The 25,968-nt window shown below is 43.2% G+C and overlaps 1 protein-coding gene across 1 annotated transcript in view; it reads right to left on the reverse strand.

Annotated features, from left to right (window-relative positions):
• The window catches only part of TRPC7 (transient receptor potential cation channel subfamily C member 7), a 140,479-nt gene that overhangs the window by 47,875 nt on the left and 66,636 nt on the right, over positions 1-25,968 (reverse strand). The window contains exons 4-5 of the mRNA XM_040444540.1: positions 10,312-10,476; positions 1,924-2,140 (exon numbers count right to left, since the gene is read on the reverse strand). Coding sequence (XP_040300474.1) covers positions 1,924-2,140; positions 10,312-10,476 — 382 coding nt within the window. The remainder of the gene's footprint in view (positions 1-1,923; positions 2,141-10,311; positions 10,477-25,968) is intronic.

Genomic DNA, 25,968 nt, shown 5'->3' on the forward strand with positions numbered 1-25,968 from the left:
TTGTATGTAAGCGATGAATCATGGGACTCTACTCCCAAAGTCAAGAGCACACTGTATATATACTGTATGTTAACTAACTTGACAATAAATTATATTAAAAAAAATGGAATCTCTGTCTTAGTCAATTTGGACTGCTATAACAAAGTCACAGGCTGGGTAGCTTATAAACAGAAATTTATTTCTCACAGTTCTGGAGGTTGGAAGTCCAAAATTAGACTGCCAGGCATATTTGGGTTCTGGTGAGAGCCCTCTTCTGGGTTGCATACTGCTTGTTGTACCCTCACATGATACCTTCGGGGACCCTTTAACAAGGGCACTGAGGCCATTCATAAGCATTTTGTCCTCATGACCTAATCCCTTTCCAAGGGTCCACTCCCTGATACCATCACATTGGGGTTAGGGGTTTCACATATGGATTTGGGGGGGGGGATACAGATGTTCAGTCCACTGCAGTGTTAAAGTGTTGAGTTTATCCATGGGGGTATACTAGGGAGAATTGGGATAGGCCTTGAACTGTGAAAGTTAGACCCCAGAACTCACTGCAGCAGGCTTTAATGTCTCTCTACAGCTTTAGTGCTGGTGACTCCACTAAATGAGCCTTTGGTCATAGACTTGCTGGTTGATGGAAAGCCTCTGGTAAGCACGGTATGCTTTCCTGCCTCTGTCCTTTGGATCAAACCTTTATCTCCCTCTTCCTATTTAGAGACCCAGCCCAGAGTCCATATCCCCATTGCTCTCAGCTTGGCCATCTGTAGGATGTTCTCATGTGGTTTGACTGTTGTGGCTCGCTTAGGCTATGTCATTTAATTGCAGCAGGTCATGTGTTGGGCTGTGTTCAAGTACTTAGTTTTTTGTGATTTTGTTGATTGATGGCATACACACTTTGACCCTGTGTACAGTTTTACTCATGTTTGTTAATGTAAACACAGTGAAAATTATACGAATACTGAAATTTTGTGACAAAAGAAAAATCTGGGGTGCATACCATAGGGCGGTTTAATTAATTGAACACATCGTGATACTGCAGAGATGAAATTTTGCAGTTCTGTCTTCAGTTTTGTTTTGCTCAAAAATTCTGATCAAATTCATATTTTTTGATACAAATATTATAATTTATTGATTAGATTTTAGTTATGTACAGTGCCACTGATTATAGCTTTTACAGTTAATCATTTTTTCTCCATGTTTAATGTTTTTTTTTATCAATTTTGCAAATTTCAGTGTTAGAAAAACCTCTGTCACATTTTGCCTATACAGGTGTAGCTTTTACCATTTTAGTTTATCTTATTGATTTATAGCTCTTATGAAGTAGGTAAAAGAGAGATGGTCTTAGCTAGTCATTGGGGAAATTGGGAACACTTTCTTTGGCAATTCTAGTGGTAGACCTTGGCAGCACAAAATATCACCGCAGGGAGGAATTGCACAGGGTCCTGATGTTCATTAACACAAACAGTGAGAAAATGTTACTCCCCTAACTTTTTAGATTTATATTTATCATCAAGATTCTACTCTATATTAGTAGTCAGTGATAAAAAATATCATTTAAGCTTTGAAGTTTTATACTCTTTACTAGAAACAAAACTTGACTTCCTGAGGCTTCTTAGAGACTACACTTAAACGGTTCAAATACATTTTCCCATGCAAGTCTACTTTACAGTCACTTTCAATACATGTGTATTGAAAAATATGTAGCACATTTCCTCCAAACATCTTTTTCCGAAATTGGGATTTATATTAAAGGTTTGTGCGTCTTCTACACCAGCATATACAGAAGCTGACTTTGGCTTCTGTATTGGTCATCTGCTTGCCATTTTGCCTGCCAGAGGGCACTCAAGAGGAGAGGAAGAGGTTCAGAAGTCAGAGTTTAGTAATGTCCTATTATCATTAGTGGAGGAGAGAATATAGGACAGAGTGACTGCTTACCTAAGACCCACTTCATGATGAGCATTTCTGTCCAGGAGAATTGTGTGGTTTTCACTCTGAAGATCTGTTTCGGGTAGTCTGTGAAGGTTTCGTTGGGCAGGGTTTTAACGCCTTCAAAGCGGTCTGATGCATTCACAACTAACAGTCCCAAAAAGATTGTAAAAGAAACTGCATGGGCTACAAATTTCATGAAAGGGCTCCTCAGGGTTCTTCCTAGCTGGAAACAAAATATGTACAAGACATATTAAACTGGCAGCTGTAGGTGGGTGCAGGCTCTCTTTAAAATGCTTTTGCCAAAAGTTTAGCCAGAGAATCCATTATCTTGGACAGAAGCCGCTAACTGAACCCAGACCACATTTTCTCTTGCACTTTTATGTGAGACGCTGCTTAAGCAAATACATTTTCTGTTGACTTCCATTTTTTTCTATTTAAGAGATTTAGTGGGAGTGGTACAGAGCAGGAGTAGAAGACACTGATGTATCATCATCTTATAATCTACACAGCATCTCCCAACCACATGGATACACATTTTATGCCATTCAAATCTGGAGAAAAATAACCTATCTCAGTAGAGTTCAGAATTAAAAAAAAATTACACACTGGATATGCTCCCTTGCTCTTTTTTCCATTTTCCTGAGTTTTGTTTTTTGATGTTTTGTTTTCAGTGTTGCTTATAACTTGGTAAATTTGTTTAAACTATACATTTCCCACTAGGTACTGCTTTAGCTGTATTCCGAGAAATTTGGACAGGTAGTATCTTCATTGATATTCAGTTATAAATATGTTACAGTTTCCCTTTTGATTTCATTTTTTAACTCACAGGTCTATTTCCAGACATATGGGACTCCTCTCACCCCCTGTACTTTAAAAAAATATATTTTTATTACAGCTTGTGTGTCGATCATAGCCTCTGTGATGCTGCTGTAAAACTTACTGAGGTTTCCCTTGTGGCTCTAGTGCATCATTAACTTGTGCGCTTGTTCCATGTGAGCCTGAGATGATCCAGGAGATGCCCTGTTAGGGAGCAAGCGTTGGCCACATCTTCTCTAGCCCTGGTGTGCCATCCAAAGGCTACTTAAGTCTTTGAGAACTAACCTGCAGGCTACACAGTGAGTCTCCTGACCCTTGTTGATGGACTCGTGTGGGTCCCTTGTAGGTCACTGCCATCACTTGCACCTAAGCACCGAAACTTACTCCTCACCCTGTACACCAGTCAGACAAGAGCAAAGAGAGGAACCGTTTCTGAAGCTCGCTTCCCTCTCCAGAGCAGATGTTCATCTGTAGCCAGTGCCTGGTTAATTGATGTTCACATTCTGACTCATTCAGGAGTCCTAGAGTGAAATGTCACCCAGGAGATAGAGTATTGGTTCAGTAGAAGATCAATTACAAGGGGTTTTTGCAGGTAAAATTTCCCTAATTATGACTATGTTTGACATAACATTTATAAATCAGATGGCTTGATAATGTTCTTTTAATATGCTTCAGCATGGTAATCATCCACTTTAATTGTTCTGGTTATGACTGTAACGTGATTTATTATGATTCTAATGCTATAGAACCTATGTATTGAAATTAAAAAATGCTATTTTTAATTAAAAAAAACTTGGCATCTCAGGTCTAGACATTGGGAATCCCTACTATGCTGGAAAAAACTTATTTCAATTCATTTGCATTGTCAAATATCATATGGCACTAATTCTAGTGGCCTACAGACATTTTGTAAATGGCACTCCTTTGTAACGTTCATTATTTACAAAATAGGACTGTAGCTTAGTTTTGATCATACATAGATGTGTTAAATTTGGAATGCACAGGCTAAATCTAAGGACAAATAAAACATCTCACATAAATTCAGTAAGAAAACTGAATTAAACCATATCTTATTTTGATTTATATATCAAATAGCTGGTTTGAATTTTTCGCCATTTTAGCTGACTGTGTTGGAATCTTGAAGCCCCGTTTCCCAGCCAGGATGCTCGTGTACCCAGGAGTCATCCTTCAACAGTCACTGCATTGTTTCTTGTCAGTGTGTCCTAGCTGGGGTAGTGGTGAGAGTCGAGGGAAGGTGGAGCCTGACTGAAGGGTGGGGAGTGGGGTAGGCTGCGCAGATGGAAAGGGCTGTCAGATCTTGTGTGCCCCAGCAGGGTCCCAGAAATATCAGAAAAAGATAGGGACCATGGGGAGAGACCCAGCTCTTCAGGGGTTAATGGCCAGGTTTCCCCAGTCCTTTATCATTAGGCTCTATGTCTTCTGGTGACAACCTGGAGGAGGACACAGGGACACTGCTCCTTCTCACCCATGTGAGGTGCCTGACACAGGAAGCTACACACAACTGAACCTGAGCTGGCCTTGGTATTCCCCAGAAGACACGGTTTGAGGAATTTAATATTCTCTTTGTTACCTCCTTCAGGTTCTTATTGTCTGGCAGAAGACGAGACTGTAAAAATTACTGTATCTACTACAAACATAAGAAAAAACTCTGATAAGGCTCTTGTGCTGCCGTGTAGGATGAGCCTGGGTTCAGTCCCCACTTGATCTGAGCCCTAGGGAGGAAAGGTGAGGTTAGGTATTAATGCTCCTTTCCCCTTTTTCTTCTGGGCTTCAAGTCTTCTTTTTAAATGGTCAAAATTTGATAAAGGTCAGATAAGATCAAATCATGTTAATGGTTTTCTTTTTTTTTTCTTTTCTTTCTTTCTTTTTCTCCTTTTTTCTTTTTCTTTTTTTGTTGTTGTGTGTGTGACATTTCCTATTTGTCTCACAAAGATAATTTTTGAAACAAATTATACCTGGGGAAAACTTCCTCCTTTCACAAGGCCACCAGGTGAGATAAAAGAAAGGAGAAAAGTCAGCCAAACATGCGAGCAGCTCATAGCTGGGTCAAGTAACAGTGGTAGGTGTAAAAAAAAAAGATGGTCGAGCTTTGGGAGATGTAGACCTTGGTCTGGTCTGCCGTTTGCTCACCGGTGCAAAACTGGTGAGTCTGAATAATGGGCTTAAGCAGCTCTGTCATTACTTGGACCTTGTGAGCCGAAAACTGATACCAGGAAATCTAGGCTTGTAGTATCCAAGTACTCTGGCTCACTTCAAACCTCCTGTGTACTATTCTTAAACTCTGAGAAGTGTATGAATATGAGAGCAGTTGAGTAGTGCTCTTGAATTAGCTGCAAATGAATGGCCTTCGTGAGCAATCAGAGGTGGAGTTTTATTGGTTAGCAAGCCTTTGTGTTCCATGCCACTGGGCTCTTAGCCGTAACCATTTAAGTGTAGTCATCTAAATGGGGACCTGGTAGCCACATGCCTGCAAGGTAGGTAATATCTGCAGAAGGGGACCCAGAGAATGTTTCTGACATCTCCCCCCAGTCTTGTACCACCAGAGCCCCCCTCAGCAAATGCCACCCTCACTTGCCACCACGTGCCAGTGGCATCAAGGAAGGGCTCAGTGAAAAATATGGATCATGTTCCAAAAAGAAACATGCACAGCTTCAAGGCCAGAGTGGTTCTCAAATGTTAGAGATCCTGGTTAAATTAGGGGTGGGTTTCTCCATATGCTCCCTTTCAAATGCTTAATCAAAATGTCTAACCTGGGGCTCAGGAATCTTTTTTTTTTTTTTTTTTGATCGGGGCAGGGGGTTGTTCACTTGGTGTCTTTAATCTGGGTGTTCTCACATTACCTTGTGAATCCACCCTTTGTCCTGTGGGCTGAAGAGGTGCTGAGTGATAATGGACTCTTGAAGGTAGGGTTTCTCGGGAAAGAAGAGGAAAGAGTAGAGTTTCATGTCATGGTTTTGACTCCTCCCTTCTAGAAAAGTCCTGCCATCTCTAAATTTCTGAATCAGATGCATTGCAAAGTCAAGTAAGCAACAGTTAAGATACTTATATTCAGTATTGAAGGTTCTAATGCTGCTGATGTACTGGAAAGTGTGGGAGGGCAGGCCTATGTGTGTGTGCGTGCATGTGCACTCATGTGCAATGGTTAAGGTCAGGTCTCTGGAGCCAGAGATCCTAGATTTCAGTCACAGCTCCATAGTTTTTGGCATGTTACTTAGTTCCTCTGTGTCTTAGTTTTTTCATCTGTAAAAAGGGGATAACAATATAACTTGTTACATAGGGTTGATGTAAGAAGTGAATAACGTGCAGAAAGCAGAGCAGCTCCTGGCACATGTGAAGCATACGTGAAGTGCCAGGAAGCGCTTACTATGTGACACTGGAGGGCCTCACGCAATTCTCCTAAGGGGAAACTTAAACTCAGCTGGCTCTTAAAAAGCTTATACACAAGGGTTCACGAGGTGGAAGCTACACAGAGTCCTAGTGCATTTATGCCGTGAGCTCTTCTGGGGTCCTGTCTATGTGCAACATGTTGCTGGATACTGGAGGGCCTAGAATAAGCTGTAAGGGTTGGTTCTTCCTTTCAATGTTGCTACTATCAATGGAGAGTTGGGGAGAGAATGTTGTAGGACTCAGACCGGGCTAAGTGTGGAAGTGATCAGCCTTCTGGTACTCTTAAATCCTGTCCTGGCAAGGTGTCAGGTGAGGGACTCTCCTTTTGGATTTGAGAGCAGACGCTTTTGTAATGTAAGAGCAAAATACGCTCTATTTCCTGGCACAAATTTCCGCTCCATGGCAATGCTTTAAAAATTGCAGCATCATTTTCTTTAATCTAGTGCTGTCTGCTAGGGGCGAATGAGGGGGGCTCAGAGGCCTTTGACATCATTGTCCTCTCCTGGTTGGCCCTGGACTGCATGGTGTGAGGACCCTTGTGTCAAACCACTTCAGCTTTGGCAAGGCAAAGCAGGGATCTTCCAAAGCTGCAGAGTTCCTTGCACCTCCTCACTGGGTGTTTTTGTTTGGCACCAGGCTGAGGGGTCAGGGCGTGGCAGCTAACACTCTGGCATTCCTCAGTTGACAGTTATGTGGTAGTATGTGGACTGATGGATTGTCTAATGCAGAGACCTCAGGTAGGAGGCTGAAGGTATTTACAGCTCTCCTTGTCTGAGTCCTGGGACTGATTTATAAGGATAATTAAACAGTCAAGGTTAACAGGCTTGGAGGAAATCAGTTTCACCTCTCACACCCTTATCATGAAAGCTTGTGTGGTTCCTCAACACTTGCATCATGTAGACTTCTGCCCCAGTCCGCCTGCTGGAGAGACACTGTTTGAGCCCTTGAGGATGACTGTTCTTCTTTCAGCTCTCAGATTTTAATAGGCAGACAACCTAAATTATGAATTGGAATGGAATAGCAAAGGGTGGTAAACAGGCTATACACACCCTTGGCATCAGAGCCCTTGTTGAGAGCAGGAAGAGCTTGGTGGGAAAAGATGGACCTGAGAGCATTGGTGCAGGTTAGAACTCACCAGCCTCCCAGTGTGCTGCATGACCTCAGCCGTGTTTGTGATTAAGATGAGAAATAATCAAAAAAATGTCACTGTTCTCTTTATTGACCTTGACAGGCCTGTCCCCATGATCCAGACCTGGCATTATCACCTTAGGTACACATCTGTGATTTGGTTACCCTCTTCAGCCACTATATTACTAAGCTGAACTTCTGTTGACACTCTTATAATCCTTATAATATCCTTATTTAGCTTTCTTTCATAGGGACCCTCAAAACTTTAAATAAAAGTAGAATTGACAGCAGTGGGAATTCAATGGGAAAGAAATGATGAGATAATTTTAGCAAGCCAATCAAGTAATTTTGGTGTCCCTAATGGTCCCTAAATTAGGGCAGCAGCTATTAAGTGTAAATGCAGTGTTAATTTGGAAACAGAAACTTCAATATTTGTTAGACATTGATGGACATTAGCTGACTGATGAGGTTTAGCAGTAACATTTTACGAATATGTTTATAAAAAATCAGGGTATAATTTCTTTGAGGCAGGTGTCAAATTGTGGTTAGAATATGAAGTTGCTGGAATGACGCTGGCTTTTCCATAGATTTATTGGACAGGTATAAAGGAAGTGACCCCTTGGGAGGAGGGATGCTAGCACATTAACAGAATTCTCCACTGTGCCACTTTTCTTGGGAGGACATTGTATTCTGGAGCCTTTGGAGAGTCCTGGTTTCTTCACATGGAAGATGTGACCCTTTTACAATCCCCAGTAATGTAATATATTTGCCAAACTTGAAAGGATTTCTTTCAGAGTAGTGAAAGAAAAGACTAAAAATATCTTGGCTGTTTTATCTGTCCTTTGACTGCCTCAGAGCCACTTTGACAACTAAAGTTTCCCTCTTTAATGAGAGAATCTTTCCTCAGAATGAGCAGTGCCAGCAAGAATTATCACATGCCACAGACTAAGACTTGTCACTCCAATATGGACACACCCTCCAAAGTGTTGAACTCAGACTTGCAGCCCAGAAAGTGCCCAGGAGGCACAGGTGGCATAATGGCCAGCTCATATTTATCTTTAGTGCTCTTTTTTGGAGTATTACTGGAAGCTCTGGGAACACCAGATGTCAATCAGACAGGTATCTGAACAGAGGAGAGGAAGCCTCAGCCATTGGGTTAAATTTTCCTGCAATCATTTCTTCCAGAATGTTCTAGAAGTCGACTGTAGGTGTGACCGTATGTTTCACGGTGGTATCAGATTCCAGGATTTATATCGGACCCCAGGAAAGTCCAGAATTCCCTCCACCTTTATGCATCTTTTTTTTTTTTTTTTGGCCTCACATCTTCATGATATTGGCCAAGATGATTCTTCTTAGACCTACTGAAAATCTAAACAATTTAGTCAGCAACTGCAATATCATTTCTTCCTCAGTATTTCCCTAGGCCACCAAGCAGGCAGAGGCAAACCAATTTGTTGGTGTTGGCTAGTCCGTTTTCTGGTAGCTGTCACATTTGGTTTTAAAAGCAAAAGTGAGGATTGTCAGTGTTTTGTCTACCAACTGGCTATCATTTTAATGACTGGATGTCCTGAAATTAGTTTGGGGATCACAGAGTATAGAGGTGAGCATCCCTGTCCATCTGTGATGACTCTGGAGGAAGGCAAGGACCTAACCTGCGGTACAGACTAGAGAATTCCAGGATGAAAACATGTGCCTAAAACCAGTGACCTACTCTAACCCAGTTTTAAGTCTGGTTAGGTTTTTTTATGCACTGTACTTTTTTCAGCTTGTAATGAAACAGAAAAAAATTGCCTTCATTTACATATGTATCATTTGGGGAGTTCTGATTTAGAAATCCATGACATGGTAGACTGTCAAAGAAACGAAATCCTCAGTAGATGTAAGGTTGAATACCACACGTATTCAGTTTGAGGCCTTTTATATTTAGTACCATTTTACAGAAGAAGGAGTCCGAATCCTCCCCTCTCTAGGTGGCCCACGTCTTACTCTAAGGCAGTGAGCTCACTGCCTGCCTGGTTGGGTGGCCTCAGCAGCAGCCCTGAAGTGTTGGGCCCATCATCCTGGCAAGAGATTCCTCTTAGTGGTGTTGACAAGAGGTTCCATTTAAAACAATTTTTTTTTTTTTAAATGAGAGGTTCCATTTTTCATTAACCACATTTGCTGATCGCATTCCCTGTGGAATCATTTCTCTATGATTTAGTCCCATACGTGCTAACCTTGCCTGAAGCTGCAGTGACTGTTGTGGCTCTTTGAGGCTTGGGATCAGATGGCTAGGCTGTAGGGACAGTGGTGTGGCAAGGTTGGCAGCTTGGCACTCGTGTGGGCTCCACTCCCTCCCTCACCAGCAGGCACCGGACATACCCCTTCCCCGTGAGAAAAGAACCCAGCTCTGCACCTTTCCAGCTCTCTTTCTTTCCTTTGTCTTTTCTTTCTTGTGACCTAATTAGCTGCCCATGTGGGACAGAGCCCAATGAAGGAAGCCAGGGAAACTGGGACGATGTTGAGATGGGTCTGCAGTGTCCCCAGATGAGCTGCATCGGACTCTCAGCCTATTAGTTATTTCTCTTTTCTGAACCTACTTCATAAAATATATGTGTCAGAATGTAATTGAGGGAGGGAAATGAGATATTCCATGAAAAGGGCTTAGCCAAAAGAAAGTACTCAATAAATGTTGGCTCTTCCTATTACCATTATTATAATTATCAAAGTGAGTGTAGAGGACATGTCTAGGACATCGCATAATTAGAAGAGTAGAAGTGCCTTGTATTCCCTCTCTCTTCTATTATTGATCAGATTATGGCTCATGTATCTTAAATTCCCCATGTTATCACTCCTCTCTGTTTAAAAAAAAAAAATGAAAAAACAGACAAACAAACAAAAAGCCCAGGTCTTTGTGGTTTTCTACTTGAGCTGAGTATCTCAGGACTATTTTCTTTAAACACGGGAAGTGCTCAGCTGTTGATTTGAACAACTGGACTTGAGGTCATGCTAAGAAGAGAGAAGAAATCACTGCAAACGACATGCACCCTAAGCAGTCTGTACCTTGCTGCACGGAGCAATCCAATAGGCTATGGCGAGAAAAGGGAGGCCTAGGGAGACTCCAAAGACAGCCAGGAATTTCACAGCGATAGACTGTTGACGTAAGCCTGAGAGATTTTCATACCACATGGTAAGCAATTGCTGCTGACAGTTAGGATGAGCAACGAACTGTAAAAACAAAACAAAAACAAAAACAAAACGCAAACAGGAAAATGGCATCGGTAGCACTTGAACAGTATACGACCTATGAGTAGCTCAGGGCTGAGATGTTTTACCTGGGACGTGGCCTGGGTGTTAGAGCAGAGCAGCGGGCAGGTGCCCGCTGGGCCCTTCCAGCTTGAGGATGCCGGGTGTCTTGGCGCTGAGGTCAGAAGCCTGACAGGACTGGCTGCATCAGTGCTTGGTACTTATCTGGGGCAGAGTTCATTTGGGAGGCAGCATGAGTAATGAATGGAGCACGGATGGGGTCTTGGAGTGCCACATGGGTTTGAAATTTGCTCTACCACTTTCTAGCCAGGTGATCTCGTGTCACTTACCTAATTACTGTGAGTTTCAGTACCTTATTTGCAAAGCAGTCTGTTATCTTGTAGGATTAGATGTGGTTGCAGAACTGTTCTCTCTTTTCCTCTACTAAGAAAAGTGTTCTGGAGAACATATTAAAACTGAGTATTTCCCTTCTGGGTTTTCGTGGTGTTTGCTTGGCCACATAGAACTTTTTGTGTCCTGCTAGAGCATTGATATATGGTGTCCCTGGTATAGTAGCTTCTCACTGCTACCTCTCTTTCTTGCAACTGCCTTAATGCCCAGGTTACAAGACCTCTTATGGCCATTTTGTATCACGTGACCTCACCCCTCTGGATATAGCTTACTGGACTAGGTGAAGAACCCTGACTTAAACCGGCCTATCAGGTTTTCTCACTGTGATATTTGCGACTAATTGAGAGGGGCAGTTTCTTTATTTACTGGGAAGTTAACAAGTAATCATGGGAGGTGTGGGTAACCATCTTCTATTGCATGGACTAAGTAGCAAAACAAGCCAATTCAAAGGAAAGAAGAATGAAGATGTGTACAAAGAGGCTCAGATAGATAGTGTGTGCCCCTCTCTGGGGCCTCGCTCCACTCTGCCCACGTGGTCCATGAGACACTCTTTTATTCATATACAGAGGCTTCCTTGTTCTGCTCTATCCAGCAAGTTGGCTTGAGCTGCTGCCACCGAACAGCCTTTTTCTGCAAATATTTGGTGCCACTTGGCCATGTGTTGAGTTGATGTTGAGTCCTGGTCACTGGAAATGGGTAATTGGTAAGTAAAATTTATGGGAATGAAGTTTACGTTTGAGAAAACTTTACTCACTAGCTTATTTTCTCCTTGTGACAGGAGGAAGCCATTGATTGCTTTTGGTAGCCCTGCTTTTTGGCCCTGCAAAGTTTAGCCATGTATCCGTGGATAGGAACAGACAGACTGGGCATTCTTTAAAGGGTCTGACTTTTTTCATATGATTACACAGGAGCATAATATGCCAATTTTCATCCCATGTGCCTCACTGGGTATTAAGGAGACATGTATAGTGGTTCTGAGGAAACGCAAAACAACTCCTTTTCATTGTTAAGAGTAACGTAAATACAACTGTTTTAAAACATTCTTAGTGCAAATGGCAGCATGTTCTTGTTTCCAGTTTCTGGGAACTCAAGGCAGAGCCCAAGTGATCTGTGAGTACACTATCAGTGGTTTGTTTGGCCATGCAGCAGCCCCCGATAATACCGCTACTCAAACATTAGTGAAAATGAGGCTTTTTGGGTAGCATTACTGGATCCATGGCAACCACTCTGGTCTTTCCCTCTAAGGACAAGAGCAGTGGATTCTCCTCTACCTAAGGTAGGAAGCCCCAGGACAGCAGGTGACAGGCTTTCCTATGCCCTTTCTGACTCACAGTACGGTGGTGCAAGCAACAGAAAATCATGTGGGTGTTTTAGTAATTATCAGCTTTCTGAGAGTTGAGGTCCCACAGAGGGACGGTGGGTGCGCATGTGGGCCAGTCAGTTTTGTTTTTCAACAGTCAGCCTTCTCTGGGTGCTGAAATGGCTCTGCTCTGGAGAAAGAGTCCAATTAGAGGGTGAGACGTACGCTTATGAAATAGCAGAAGACCCCTTGGCTCACCCTCTGGCTCCCTGCCCTGTAGCTGCTCTGGAAGGATTTCAGTGCTAATCCCCTCCAGTGGCCTCTCTGTATCTTGAGAGAGTCTGTCCATGCTTTTTCTGTTGCCTCCTGAAGAGAAGTCAGGACAAAAGATTGAGCAGCAGAGCTGGAGGGGAAAAAATGCTGAGATAGAACACAATGGGGACCATTCCCAGTCTCCCTTGCCTGCCTCAGGGAACACTGGTCACAACTAAAACATAGGGGCTCTCTTGAGACTCTGTCTTCTTGTGGTCAGACAAGTCCTAATTTTTATAGCTATGTTTTTTTCCCCCATAATAAAGCACCCCAGCTCCAAACATGCTGTGTATTGGTGGACAGTCTTTATGGTATAATGCTCCCAGAAAGCTGACAGCAGCGGATAGCTAAAGCCCAAACTGTTTGTCTTTATATGGGCACTTTTCTATAGTTGTGGTGGGCCTTTGAAGACAACTTTATGACATGTAGTTCAGTGTGTCGCAAAAGATTTTTTCTACTGTGCTTTTGAAGCACAGGGAAATACCATCTGTGATCCCAGTAAGGCTAGAGTAACGTGAGACATGCCATCCAGACACAGAGCCGGACACTCTAACCAAAAAGGCACTCTAGCTAGGGACTAAGGCAGGAAGAGTTCCTACATGGTGGGGCTGGGGTGAGGAGGTGGGCAGGGGAAGGATTTTCAAAAGTAGGGTCACAAAGGAATGGATGGAAGAGGAGCCCACAGCTGGAATAGAATGGGAACACAGAAAGTATTGTCTTGGGTTTGCTTTCTTTGGCATCTAGCTCGCAAAAGGATACATGATACCAAGAGCTTTGTCCAGGCCCTTCTTGCCCCAAACCATCTTGGACTGAGTGTGGCACACTTTTATGGAAGTTATTCACGGGAAGAACCGATGAGAACTCCTCAATTTTCCCAGCAGCGTGATTCACACTCGTCATAGCTGGGAGTTCCCGATGGCCTGGGGCTGAGAATCTGGTAAGGTGGGCATACGTGGAGCTGAGCAGTCTCTTCAGAGAAGATAACTCCAGCCACGCCCATGATGGGGATGGACTGTGCCAAGAACCGGGGCCGGAGAGGGAACTTGAGAGAAGTAAAACTGCAGAGAGATAGGAAGGGGGCCTGAGACAGAATTCCCTTCGATGGATGAGGAGACTGCTGGAAAATAGAACCTGAGAATCAGGAGGGACCGGGAGTCTTCTGGCTGCCGGTTTTTGAGTCCGTCTTAAGCCAGTTTTCCCGGCAGCTTGTTTGACCAGACTTCATCGTTAATATAATAGCATCTATACCCAAAGCTACTTTTCTGTTGATATCTCACCTAAATGTCTTGTTCCTCCCAGCCCCTGGTGACATAGTGAGAATATAATGCTGGCATATGGGAACTCTTGGGCCTGTTAGCCAAATTATGGCTGTTAATTTGCTTTTATTTGATCCATGGGCTACCATTTTCTTTTTACAGCTCAAAGGAGAACCATCCCCTTCACTGTCTCCCTGATTTATATTCATACACAAGGACATAGCTGATGTTGTAAGACTAGTTGTTGAAGAGATCCATTCCTTAACTAACTAACTAACTAACTAACTAACTAACTAACTATATTTAAAACTGTTTCAAGGGGATGCCAATGCCCTTGGGCCAGATACTCCCATTGCAACAGGGTCTAAGACTTTCCTGATGTGGGGTGGGTAAGAGTATGGACCGGTGCATAGCTTCCTGGGTTCAAGTCCTGGCCCTGCCACTTGCTGGCCATATGTTGTCAGCTCATTGACTCTTTCCATGCTTAGCTTCCTTCTCTCTTCTAGAAATGAAGCTAATAATGAGGATTACGTAAGTTAGTATTTGTAAAGTGCTTAGAATAATACCTGGCAAATAGTGAGCCCTATATTAGTATTCAGTAAATAAAAATACATCCATGACTTTGCTTTCCTTGCCCATTTTCTCTTTCCCCTCTCCCTCAGTTTCTTTCTCCTACTCTCTACAGCTCTTCCTCACCACCCTGTCTTTATTCTTACCTCCACGTTGTTTTAGCAGCTACGTTCTTAAAGTGTTGGTGTCTCTGGAAAGGGCCATGTAGCCTAACCGTGTGGGTCAGGTCACTCCGTCTCTATCTAGTCCCTCCCTCCTCATCCTCCACTAAAGGTACAGCTTGATTTATCCATGCAGTTAGCTCAAAATGGGCTGGTCTCTGCTGTCAAGTGTATTCTGCTGTACCCTGATTCCCTTCTACTGATTAAGGAGCAGTGCAGGTGACTGGACCTGTGGAAAGCCCTTCTCCTCCCTCCCCAATGCCCTGTCTCCCCCGTCCACCACCTTAAAAGCTTTTAAGTCCTGCATTTTGCACTTTTTGCAGGGAGGAAAAGAGGACGACATGACTACATTTGAGCTCAGAGGCTTTGAGACTGTGTGATTTCCATATCGTTTAAGCACAGATTTTTCTCTCTGACAGTAGGTATCATTTACAGAATGATGAGATGTGGCAATGCATGATTTGATAAGCTGAAGCATAACTTAGCTGGAGCAAAATTTATAAAATCCAGTGCTTATAGAGAAAATTACTTTCTTTTATACAGATAAACCATCAAAGGGCCCAGTGATGTCTGATGTGACTGTGGTCAAGATTTTCCACTTGGCTTATCACCAGTGTTTGCTTGTAGAAACCCGTTTTTCCTGGAAACTGTCTATGTAGGCCACAGACACTGTCTCAAGCTACAGTCACCAAGTGGCTTTTCTTAGTGTGGACCATCCGTCTGAATTAGAATAATTCTGTGATGCCATTTCCTGTTTGGAGCATCTCATGGGATTAGGTTCAGGGGTGCTACTGTTTTCCTTCCCATCTTGTCTTGGGAAAGCTCTCAAGTCGTGGAAGTTGAGGAGGGAAGAAGAGAAACAGAAATGTCAGTCATTTACTAGTTTAGTTTGTTGGTGGTTCCTTTGTTTTCTCATTCACTTCACAAACCTCTCCTCAGTGCTCTCTCTCACCAGGTGCTGTGCCCAACATGGGAAATACAGAGCCAAGTCGCAGTCCTTGTGCACTTGGAGATCTCAGCTCTGTGACTCAGCAAGTAGAATGGGGCTTTGGAGTAACAAGACCCTGCCGATTCTGGAGTAGACTCTCTGTGTTGGGTGAATGCATGAATGAGGAGTGATCACCCCATCATTGGGTGCACTTGGTGTGCTTTCTCCCATGCCACCTAATACCGAGAGCCCCACATCCTTGGCACAGCCAGTTGCTTTGTTTCCATTGATGACCTTCAGACTGCTCTTCTCTGTGCCAGCACTTAGCAGGGTGGTCGCATTCACAGGCTCTGAGGCTGGCCCATCCAGGTTCAGGTCCCAGATCTGCCATTTCCTAGCTGTGTGACCCTGAGCATGCCACTTCCCAGGTCCTAGTTTCGTGATCTCTGGGAGAGGAGAATGTGTGTTGGGTGCTCAGAACATGGCCTGGTGCTTAATATTAAAGGTGGGCATTGGTATTATTACTGCTGCCATTATTACTCCCACTCTACTCCCACTCTAGGGATGTCTAAATAGTGCTCTTGGTTCTTTTCCTTGCTGAGTTGATGTCATTAGCAGAGTATTGAGTATCCATGGTGTTTTTAGAGTTAAAAATTCCTGAAAAATTTAGTATGCTTGATTACAATAAAAAAGCAGAAATTGCCATTAATTTTAAGTTTTCAATTGACGCAGCATTCTGGTATGGGGTCAACATTGTCTCCATGCTCAACGAATCTGTTTATTTAGCCATGTAGCTCCCAAGTGGCCACCACAAGAGGATAGTCTGATAGATCTGGGTGGATGGTGGTGGGGGTGAGAAGAGAAAGGTGGGGGGCTTGGAACTTTGGATGGGGAATCCAAACAATCAGACCTCTTTCAAGGAGCCTGTCAGCCTGGGCACTAGACAAAGTAAAAATTCTTGAAGTCACAGCTCAAGTGTTTCTACTATTAATAATTGAGGGCCTACCACATCAAGGGATTTTAGTTATGTTATCTATAATCTTCATAATAATCCTTCCAAAAATGGATATGTGTGTGTGTGTGTGTGTGTGTGTGTGTGTGTGTATATATATATATATATGTATATATATATATATATCCTCATATACAAATAAAGATATGCTTTCATCCCCCTTTTGCAGCTGGGGAAAATGAGACTGAGTCACCTCAAGCTGCCACAGTCCCACAGCTAGAAAGTGGTTCCAACCTGGGTCTTTCTGATTCCAAAGCCTGAGGTCTTTATATTCCACTCAGTTCCCTTTGGAATGCTGTTGATTTGTTTGGCTTAGATTTTAGTCCTTCCTGGTCTTAGTTTTCTGTCATAAATAAAACAGTAAAAAGCTAACATTTATTGAGCACTCATGTGGATGGGGCCTTGTGCTGAGCACCTTGTGAACATTTTCTCATTTAATCCTTTTAACACACTAGGGTGGGAACTCTCACGCCCTTTATAAAATGGTACCATAACTGTTCACATCTGTCTCCAGAGTTGACATTCTCAACCACTTCCCTATATTTCCTCTCACAGCCGAAGCTTCCTGCATCTCTTCTGGGTCCCTTCACCATCTTGTTCTCTCTGCCAAGCAGGAAGGCATGTCTGTGAGCCTGCAGATTTCAGCTGTGCCACAGAGATGCACATAGGGTTTTCCAGCCAGAGTTCTGGGTGTCTCCTTTTCACTCTCTGGTGGTGGGCTGTATCCTCTTGAGGTGGGACAGTCAATCTCTGACTTGCTTCTCCAGAGCAGTGAGAGTCCTATGCTAATCGCATGTCCCCTTCCTTCGCACTGTCTGGGATGGATGGAGAATTGGAGGCAGAGATGGAGGGGATTTTAACTGGAGAGAAAGAAAGCAAGTAAAAGGAAATGAAAGGAAGAAAAAGGAAGAAGAGCAGAGCAAAGGAAGGGAGAGTAGGAGTTGGTTCAGACCTGACTTTCAGCTGCTGTTGCAACTTGACTCCAATTCTTTTCCTTCCCATCCCTAGTCTCTGTCCAGATTCTAGCAGCGCTGTGCTCAGAGCCTACCCCAAGCTTGACCATCGCAGACCCTTTGCTCAAGGTATCTCTGCTACCCAGTTTGCTTCCCCTTTCATCTTCACTATCCAAGTTTTATTCAGCTCAGTATCTTTCTTGAAAGCTCACCCTCCCTACTCAGGTGATAATCTCTCTTTCTCCTCTCATGCAGTTCTTAGTCTCTCCCTTTTATCATAGTTATATGCCTGGGTGATCCTTTACCAGAGAGAAAACTCCTCCTGGTTGGCTCCTATGGTCCTTAGTATGGTGCTCAATGAATGGGTACTCAGGCAGTGCTATTTGAATGAGTAAATGGCATAGCTAGAAGGTGGGTTCAGACTGAAAACCTGGAACCGTCTACAGACCTTCCATACTCATCATCCCAGTTGTTTGGTAGATTCCCAGCACTTCTGGCTATGTCACCACATCTGGAATAGGCATATGGATATAAAAGGCTGAAAGTTTGCTTGGTCTCCAGCAGACATAATGAACAGACAGATGACTGAATTCACGTCTCAACTGAACTTATTTTCACTGTGGACGTGCCAGGAGATAGGAAAACAATAACAACAACTTGCTTCATTTCAGAAGGCAGTGGAACTAGAAGTTTAAAGATGTTATCAGGAAAAAATTCATACCATTATCTGGAGGGGCTACCCAGGAAATGAGCCAACAAGGGACATAGGTGTTGGCACTCAGGTCTAGGGGATTTTTGCTTCTTTGTTTGGTATGCATTGCCTCAGCACACTGCCTCACTGTCCCCACCTTTTGCAGTGCCATTTTCAAAATTCTCCGTTTTCTCACTAGTCAAGTGTCTTTCAGACATCCCTCTCATTCATGGGAGAATCCATTTGGATGCCTGTACAGATAGATGTTTCTCACTCCATTCCGGCCTCCGGAGGATTAAGCAGTCCTCCAACTTCACAGACCAACTGGAATTACATAAATGCCCCAAACTGGTGGGTTACTCTGAGCACTGTATCTCTGACTTAGCTTCTCTCTTACCAGAGACAGAATGGTTTTCCGATGAAGACAGTTGTTCATGAATAGCCTGCGCTTTAGTCTCCGGGGCACAGAGACCTAAACGAATGGTGCTGGACTTCTCCCAGGGCTGTGGGTGAGCCGTTTCCTGAGTGCAGGTGCAATGGCAAGGGGCCTTGCCTGACCCTCGTGGAGGCGAATGCTAAGTATATGATTTTCCAGTGCTCATCAGGAGTCCTCCCACAGCCCTGAGCGCAGAGGGTGCTGATGACGAAACTTGGTTTCCAGTCTGCCTTCACTCTCACAGCCAGAGTCCCACTGTGGGCTCAGAGTGAGCTTCTAGCCAGCTCCAGATGACTGCCTCTGCTCTTTCGCAATGCCACAGAGAAGCCACTCACCATACCTGGGCAGTGACTCTGTCGTCCCCACTAAGGGTTATGTCATAGCCTGAAACCATAGCAGAAATGGAGGCAGCGTTTCGCAAACCTTCTTAGATTGTCTTCAACTATTCACCTTCTTGGACCTTCCTCTCCAGCCAAGCTGCTCTACATACTGTTCCCAAGCATGGCCAGTGTAGCCTACCTGCCTGTGTTCATCTTGCCCTTCTCTGATTCAGTTCCTAATAAGCCTTTGAGACACAACTTTCTCCCACTTTCAAGTTCTGCCAATTCCCTCAACCCCCTGAGATGTCTTGGACGCCTCTGGGTCTTGTTCTATGGCCCACTCACTTGGCAGTCATGGCTTAAGGGTCAAGTCGTGAAGAGCTGTACTATTGTGTTTACATCTTATCTCTTCCACTGTTATTAAGCTTTTTGAAGGAACCAACTGTCTGTATCCCCAAGAGTGTGCAGCCTTATGTTTTGCACATAACAGGTGCTCATAATCTTAAACATTTGTTGAGTGATAAATTGTGTGCTCTTCTGAAGCCTCTAAGATTTGCTTTATGATTTCTCTGTGACTCATCTTTCAGAACAATTTCTAAATATAACAAATTTTGTATTACTCAGGTTCTGATGAACACTCAACTGTCTTCACATCTTTACTAGAAGGCAAACAGGGAGAGGTGATACAAACTAAACCAGGCTTTTGTTTTCTTGTGCAGGAGAAGATTGAAGCATGAGACTAAAGTAGGGTTTGAGGATTTTCTTTTGGATTGGATGAGGATTGTTTAATTTCTGCGTATGCCATTACCACTGCAAGCTAACATAAATCCAGAAATATTCACACAATAATGATAATAATTATTATTATAATAAAGAGTAGCTGCAGGCACCTGGGTGGCTCAGTCGGTTGAGCGTCTGACTCTTGGTTTCAGCTCAGGTCATGATCTCACTGTTCATCAGTTCGAGCCTCATGTCAGGCTCTGTGGTGACGGTGCAGAGCCTGCTTGGGATTTTCTCTTCTCCCTCTCTCTCTTCCCTTCTCACATGCTCTCTCTCAAAATAAATAAAAACTTAAAAAAAGAATAGCTGATGTTTATTGAGCATCTATTGTATGTCAGGCTTTGTCCTTAACAGTCACCATATTATTTAGCCCTCATATCAATTCCTTGAGATGGCTGTTGTTATGTCATTATTTTTTTTTTAATTTTTAACATTTATTTATTTTTGACAGACACAGAAAGACAGAACACGAGCCGAGGAGGGGCAGAGAGAGAGCGGGAGATGCAGAATGTGAAGCAGGCTCCAGGCTCTAGCTGTCAGCACAGAGCCTGACACGGGGCCTGAACCCATGAGCTGTGAGATCATGACCTGAACTGCAGTTGGACGCTTAGCCCACTGAGCCCTCCCAGGTGCCCCAATTATGTTCTTATTTTAAAGATGGAAGTTTGAGACACAGAACTTCAGGAAGTTGCCTGTAATCACAAAGGCGATCATGACATGGTCCAGACTTGAAACTAGGCCACTCTGACTTCAAAGACAGTGGTTAGAACTGTTACCCTGTATTCCCACAAAGTAGATTTTAAATCAGGGAGACATGTCAAAGCACAAGGGACCACAGTGATTTCTCCAAGCCCACAGAGACCCAGGGACCTCATGATTTCAGATGCTGTTAGAACTCTCATCTCTCTGAGTTTCTGTCTGTGGCCCAGCCAAGTCCCAGTGGAGATAAAAATCAGGAATACATAAGGGGAAGGACTCAAGCCAGTTTCCTCAACAACTTTATCTTCCTAAACGGAATAAATCATCACACCAAAGACAAAATCCTGGGTGCTCTCTCCTGCATAAAGACAAGAGCAGCAGCAGCTGATTGAGTAGTTGCTTAATGCCTGGTCACCACTTTGCCAGGGACTAGGTTAATGTCGAGGCCACCTAAGCACAGATTTACAGCATTGAAAAGTACAGACTCCAGTAAAAAAAAACTGCTTTGCTGAGGACCTAATTAGTATCTTGGGTCTCTTGCCAAATCCCACCTGACACAACTTACTAGAAGAGCTGTAGTTTCACATAATTCTCTGAGCCTGAGTTCTGACTGAATAATGTTCCCAAGTTGGATCCGCAACTCTGCAGACTTTTCCTGGTGGCTTTGCTGTGCCTTAGGTGTAAAGACGTATGGGGGCGTAGAACATGCACTGGCTTTGGGGTCAGTCCACCTGGGGTAAATCTTGGCTCTACCACTGACTGGTGAGGGACTGAGTGGCTTAACTTCTCAGGTCTCAGTTTCTCCATCTATAAAATGACCCTAATCGTGCCTGACTCAAAGGATTTTTCAGGGGTTCAGAAAATGCAGTTCAATTTTTGGTTTATGGTTCAATTTTGAAGTGCCAAAATACTGTTGTTTTTATTCTGGTATAATATTTTATTTCTGTAATAAAAGTCAGAAATACAAATCATGTACATGTTAAGCCCTGTCCAAAGAATTATATAAAACATTAATTTTTTTTCTCAATCAAAGGTATACTCACTTACAGAATATTCACCTACAGTTTTCATGGTTTTTAAGTAGGGGAAGAAATTTGATTTCAATTTTTCTTGCAGAATAATTCTTATTCTAGTTCTAAGACTTTATCAACAAGGAGAACATATATTTAAAGGTACTGATTTTGATAAAGGTAATCTGCATCTATATTTAGTGAAATAAAAGAAAGCAAAGACTGGAAATACTTTCTTGAAATAAAAGACACAGGTTTCAACCAAAACAAAAATTCTTTTCCTATGTTGATGGAACTAGTGGTAGGTAGTAGGGTGAAGTGGTCATGCATTTTCCAAAAAGGCTTTATCAAATTATCTACTAAAATATTAGGTCAGTTGCAGATGAAGAAATCAGAAGGAGCTCTTTGGAGTTGACTTATAACTTTATGATACCAAATTTTTCAAGTTTGTCTTGCAGAGGAGTGTACATGCATATAATTCAGCAATGATGTATTTGATATGCTTTACTTTTTAAAATCACACTTTACATTTTACCTTTATGTAATTATTTAAAAATCACACTTTAAAATTAATTTCGAGGGGCGCCTGGGTGGCGCAGTCGGTTAAGCGTCCGACTTGAGCCAGGTCACGATCTCGTGGTCCATGAGTTCGAGCCCCGCGTCAGGCTCTGGGCTGATGGCTCAGAGCCTGGAGCCTGTTTCCGATTCTGTGTCTCCCTCTCTCTCTGCCCCTCCCCCGTTCATGCTCTGTCTCTCTCTGTCCCCAAAATAAATAAACGTTGAAAAAAAAATTTAAAATTAATTTCATCTTTTATGAATTTATATTATAATGCTCGTGTATGTGTAACATATATTTTGCCCATGTTTTATTTTTACTTGATGCTTTTATTTGTATATGCAGTTTTACACTTAAAGCACACTCAGGATTTAGTGTCTTTTAAAATTTTGAACTTTTTATTTATTATTTATTAAAAAATGTTTTTTAATGTTTATTTTATTTTTGAGAGAGACAGAGCCTGAGCAGGGAAGGGCATAGAGAGAGACACACAGAATCTGAGGCAGGCTCCAGGCTGTGAGCTATCAGCACAGAGCCTGACGTGGGGCTTGAACCCACGAACTGTGAGATCATGAACTGAGCCAAAGTTGGACCCTTAACCGATTGAGCCACCCAGGTGCCCCTAAAATTTAAGCTTTTTAAAATTTAAACTTAGGAATTTTCAACACTTATGAAACACAGTATTTTGATAATATGAGACATAAATCTTGAAATAAATCTTGACATACCATTACCAGTATTTTGATAATATGAGACATAAATCTTGAAAAACCCTTGGTTCAGGAATAAGAAATGTGACCCAAATGTTAACAGTCTTGTCAGCTGGTGAGTACAGACCAGCCCCATTGACATGCATCTGTCTGTCCAACGACCAGACATGTAGTAAATGCTATTTGATACTTTGCACCAAGCACCTTCAGGTGTGGAGAATATAGTAGTAAGTGAGGCGGTCAAGTTTTTTGCCTTTGGGAAGATTGTGAATTTCCAAAACTTGCTACGTCAGAGCCCTTTCAGGCTGGATGGCAAGCAGTTTTTTATGATGGCCTCCTATGTGTTTCTACTTGAGTCACATACTAAATGTTCCCTGAAGTGTCCCCAGGGGGCTGATCCAGTGCATAGGTACAGCTGCTGTGTCGTCCCTGTAGCTCTGTTCTGGCTGTCCTACCGTCAGCTCGTTATTCTGTTGTTCTGCTTGCATGGACGCCTCCTGGGCTGGCCTGCACCTACCTCTGTAGTGTGTTTAGCCCTCTGCCCTCTACTCTGCTCTCATGACTTTCTTTCTCCTGCAGCTCTGCTGCTGGCCTGGGGGGCTCCCACAAGGTAGTGGACGCTGAATTCCTCAAGACCTCGAATGCCTTTGTTGTGAGGGCCATCCACATTCTCAGGACATGTGGCCACTTGCTCACCATCATGTCTAATCTCCACATTTCCATCCGTCTACCCCAGAAATGCCTGTATCTTCTCATGCCCATCTTTTCTAGAGGGCACTCCCTCAATAGAGTCACTGGAACTAATGCCCAGGGTGAAGTAATGCCTTCCACTGTTCCACAGTTTCTCCTTCTCAGGGTTCAGGCCTGCATAATTCTGTTTTGATGATCCCAAGTAGATTACTCGTCTTATTCATGTCACCTCCATTTGACTACATGAGTTAGTTTCCCAAAAGCCAGATGGAAAAAGGTGTGAAAACCTGAGCCAGTACTCTTAGCTCCCTATATAAAGTTAGCTTGTCTTGGCTTATGGGGAGGTCAGGGAGGACCTGAGGACCACTTCATGCTGAACTCCGAACTCCTGTTCGCCCCTACACTCAGGTTTTTCCCAGACTTCTCGTTTCTGGGAATTTGTCTTTCAGTCTTTCCTTAACATTAACCTTATTTCCTGCTCTTCCGCTTCCCAGCACCAACCTGACCAACAAAGTGAAACCCAGTGTAGACAATGTTCAGGTTAGTTCTCACAAAGTTCTGGGCCCCATGCAAACAGTAGAGTGTATCTATGATGAATATTCCCTCCCCAACAGCTACCATGATTTTCCACATCTGGAGCACACAGACAGCTTTTAAGGGGTGTTTCCTAATTCTTGATGTCGTGCTTCCATTTCTATCATCTGATACTTGAAGGGACATTGTTACTTGATGGAAAGCCTGGCACACACCTTAGCCAGATACGTAGCAGAGGTTGCTGTATTTTCCTCTTGGTGGTACCTGTGTCTGCTCTGTCACTAATGCTTCCAGCCTGGACATCCCCAGTTCCACCTTTTGTTTCCCCAGGAAATCTGGAAATTTATCACATCCCAGACACTGGGAAACCTGAAGTGTTTATTTCTGGTGGAGGCAAACCCTGGTCATGCAGGTGACCACTGGCTGTCATTCTTACATGTCAAATGATGGGTATGAATATTCAGCAACCAATGGAAAGGTCCCCTTGACACTTCTGTTTAGTATTTGAAGAGACACTAGTGCCCTTTGTCATTCAGGGGTCACACCCCAAGGTATATATATGTAGAAAATTTCCTGGTGAGTTAATTTTGGTCTTACTTTGGGTGCTGTTTTTTGTTTTTGTTTTTAATCAACCCATGGCAATAACGTCTTTATTTCTCTCAGAATGTTCATATTCTTCAGAAGTTGAAACTGAATCTCATAAGCAATTGTGATATGTTTAAGCTTACATGTATGTATGTATGCATAAATTTGTATCTTTCTGTCCATCCCTTCATCCATCCATCCATCCATCCATCCATTCACCCATATGCTCATCCAGAAAATACCTATTGAGCCAGATACCACGAACACAAAGGTTAAAAATAATGTTCTGGCTTTCATGGCCCTCTAAGTCTAGTCAGGGAGACTGGTAAACAGGAAGATTTATTGTAGCTCAGTCGGTGCAAAACAGTGCTATCAGGATGCTATGAAAGAGCAGAGAAAAGCACCCATCCCAAGAGGGGATACGGAGGGGTAGTGAGGGAAGGCTTCCTGGAGGAGGAGGGTTTTTTGAGCTGAGCTAGAGAGTCTGTTAGGAGACCATCAAGAGGGTCAGGAAGGGCATTCTGAAAAGAAGGACCTGCAAAGAATTTGGGCTTCTAAGTCAGATAGATCTTGCTTTAAATCTTGACTTTGCCTCTCAGGCAGTGCTATTGCATCTGGAAAGTGGGGATGACGATATTGATGGTGCGCTGAGTGAGGGTATTCAGAGCACTTGGTATGGTTAAGGGCACAGATTAAGCACTTAATAGATTGTTGTTTTATTAGTGATGCCTCGGAACCTAGCGTGTCAGGAGAGATGAAGATAGCTCAGGGTGGATGACCTTTGGAGAGCAGTAGGAGGTAGGAGCTGCTCAGGAGTCTTGCATCACCCTAACATGGAGACTAAACGTGCCTCAGAAAAACAGGGTGTCTTGGCAGCTAATAGTCTTTCATTTTTAGATATATGGGCAGGAACCCATAATGTAGATTGTATGCACACACTTGTCCCCACTTCCGCCCCTGCTGTACTCCCATTTACCAAAGAGCAGAACAACATCATTTAAATTACAGCATCAGACAGTCTCAAAAGGCTCCAGAGGCACCTGATTCATGGAACCTGCCCAGCAGACAATTATAATTTATTGCATTGTCCAGGATTCTGTTTGCAACTTCTTTAAATGTTAATGACCAATAATGTAATTATGATGGGGAAAGTTTCTGGGCCAGTTGTGAGTTTAATTGGATTTACAAAGCCATCTGGAGCTTTGCAGAATTCTTTGTATATTATTTCCAGACCAAGTTTGGATAGCTTCTGGTTGCTATAATGTCCAACATATAGCAAAGACACCTTCCCAAGCTCTGAGAATCCAGAAGGGTAGACCTGGGTTGGAGGACACAGGGATGATGGTAGATTCTGTAATCTCCCTTCTCCTCAACTCCCCAGGAACAGGGAAGGGGCCAGTAAGGATGGATTTCTTCTAAGAACTGAGCTCCCTTCATCTGGACAAGAGGCTTGATCAATGACTGCCCACTATGGGTAGGGAAAAAGAACATTTCTTCCCATATCTTTGAGATTTTTGATGATCTGGTTCTTGCCATCCTGCCAATCTCCTTTTTCTTTCA

Source organism: Herpailurus yagouaroundi, unplaced genomic scaffold (genome assembly GCF_014898765.1).
Source record: "Herpailurus yagouaroundi ecotype Mexico unplaced genomic scaffold, PumYag 192, whole genome shotgun sequence".
In the NCBI taxonomy this organism is placed as follows: domain Eukaryota; kingdom Metazoa; phylum Chordata; class Mammalia; order Carnivora; family Felidae; genus Herpailurus; species Herpailurus yagouaroundi.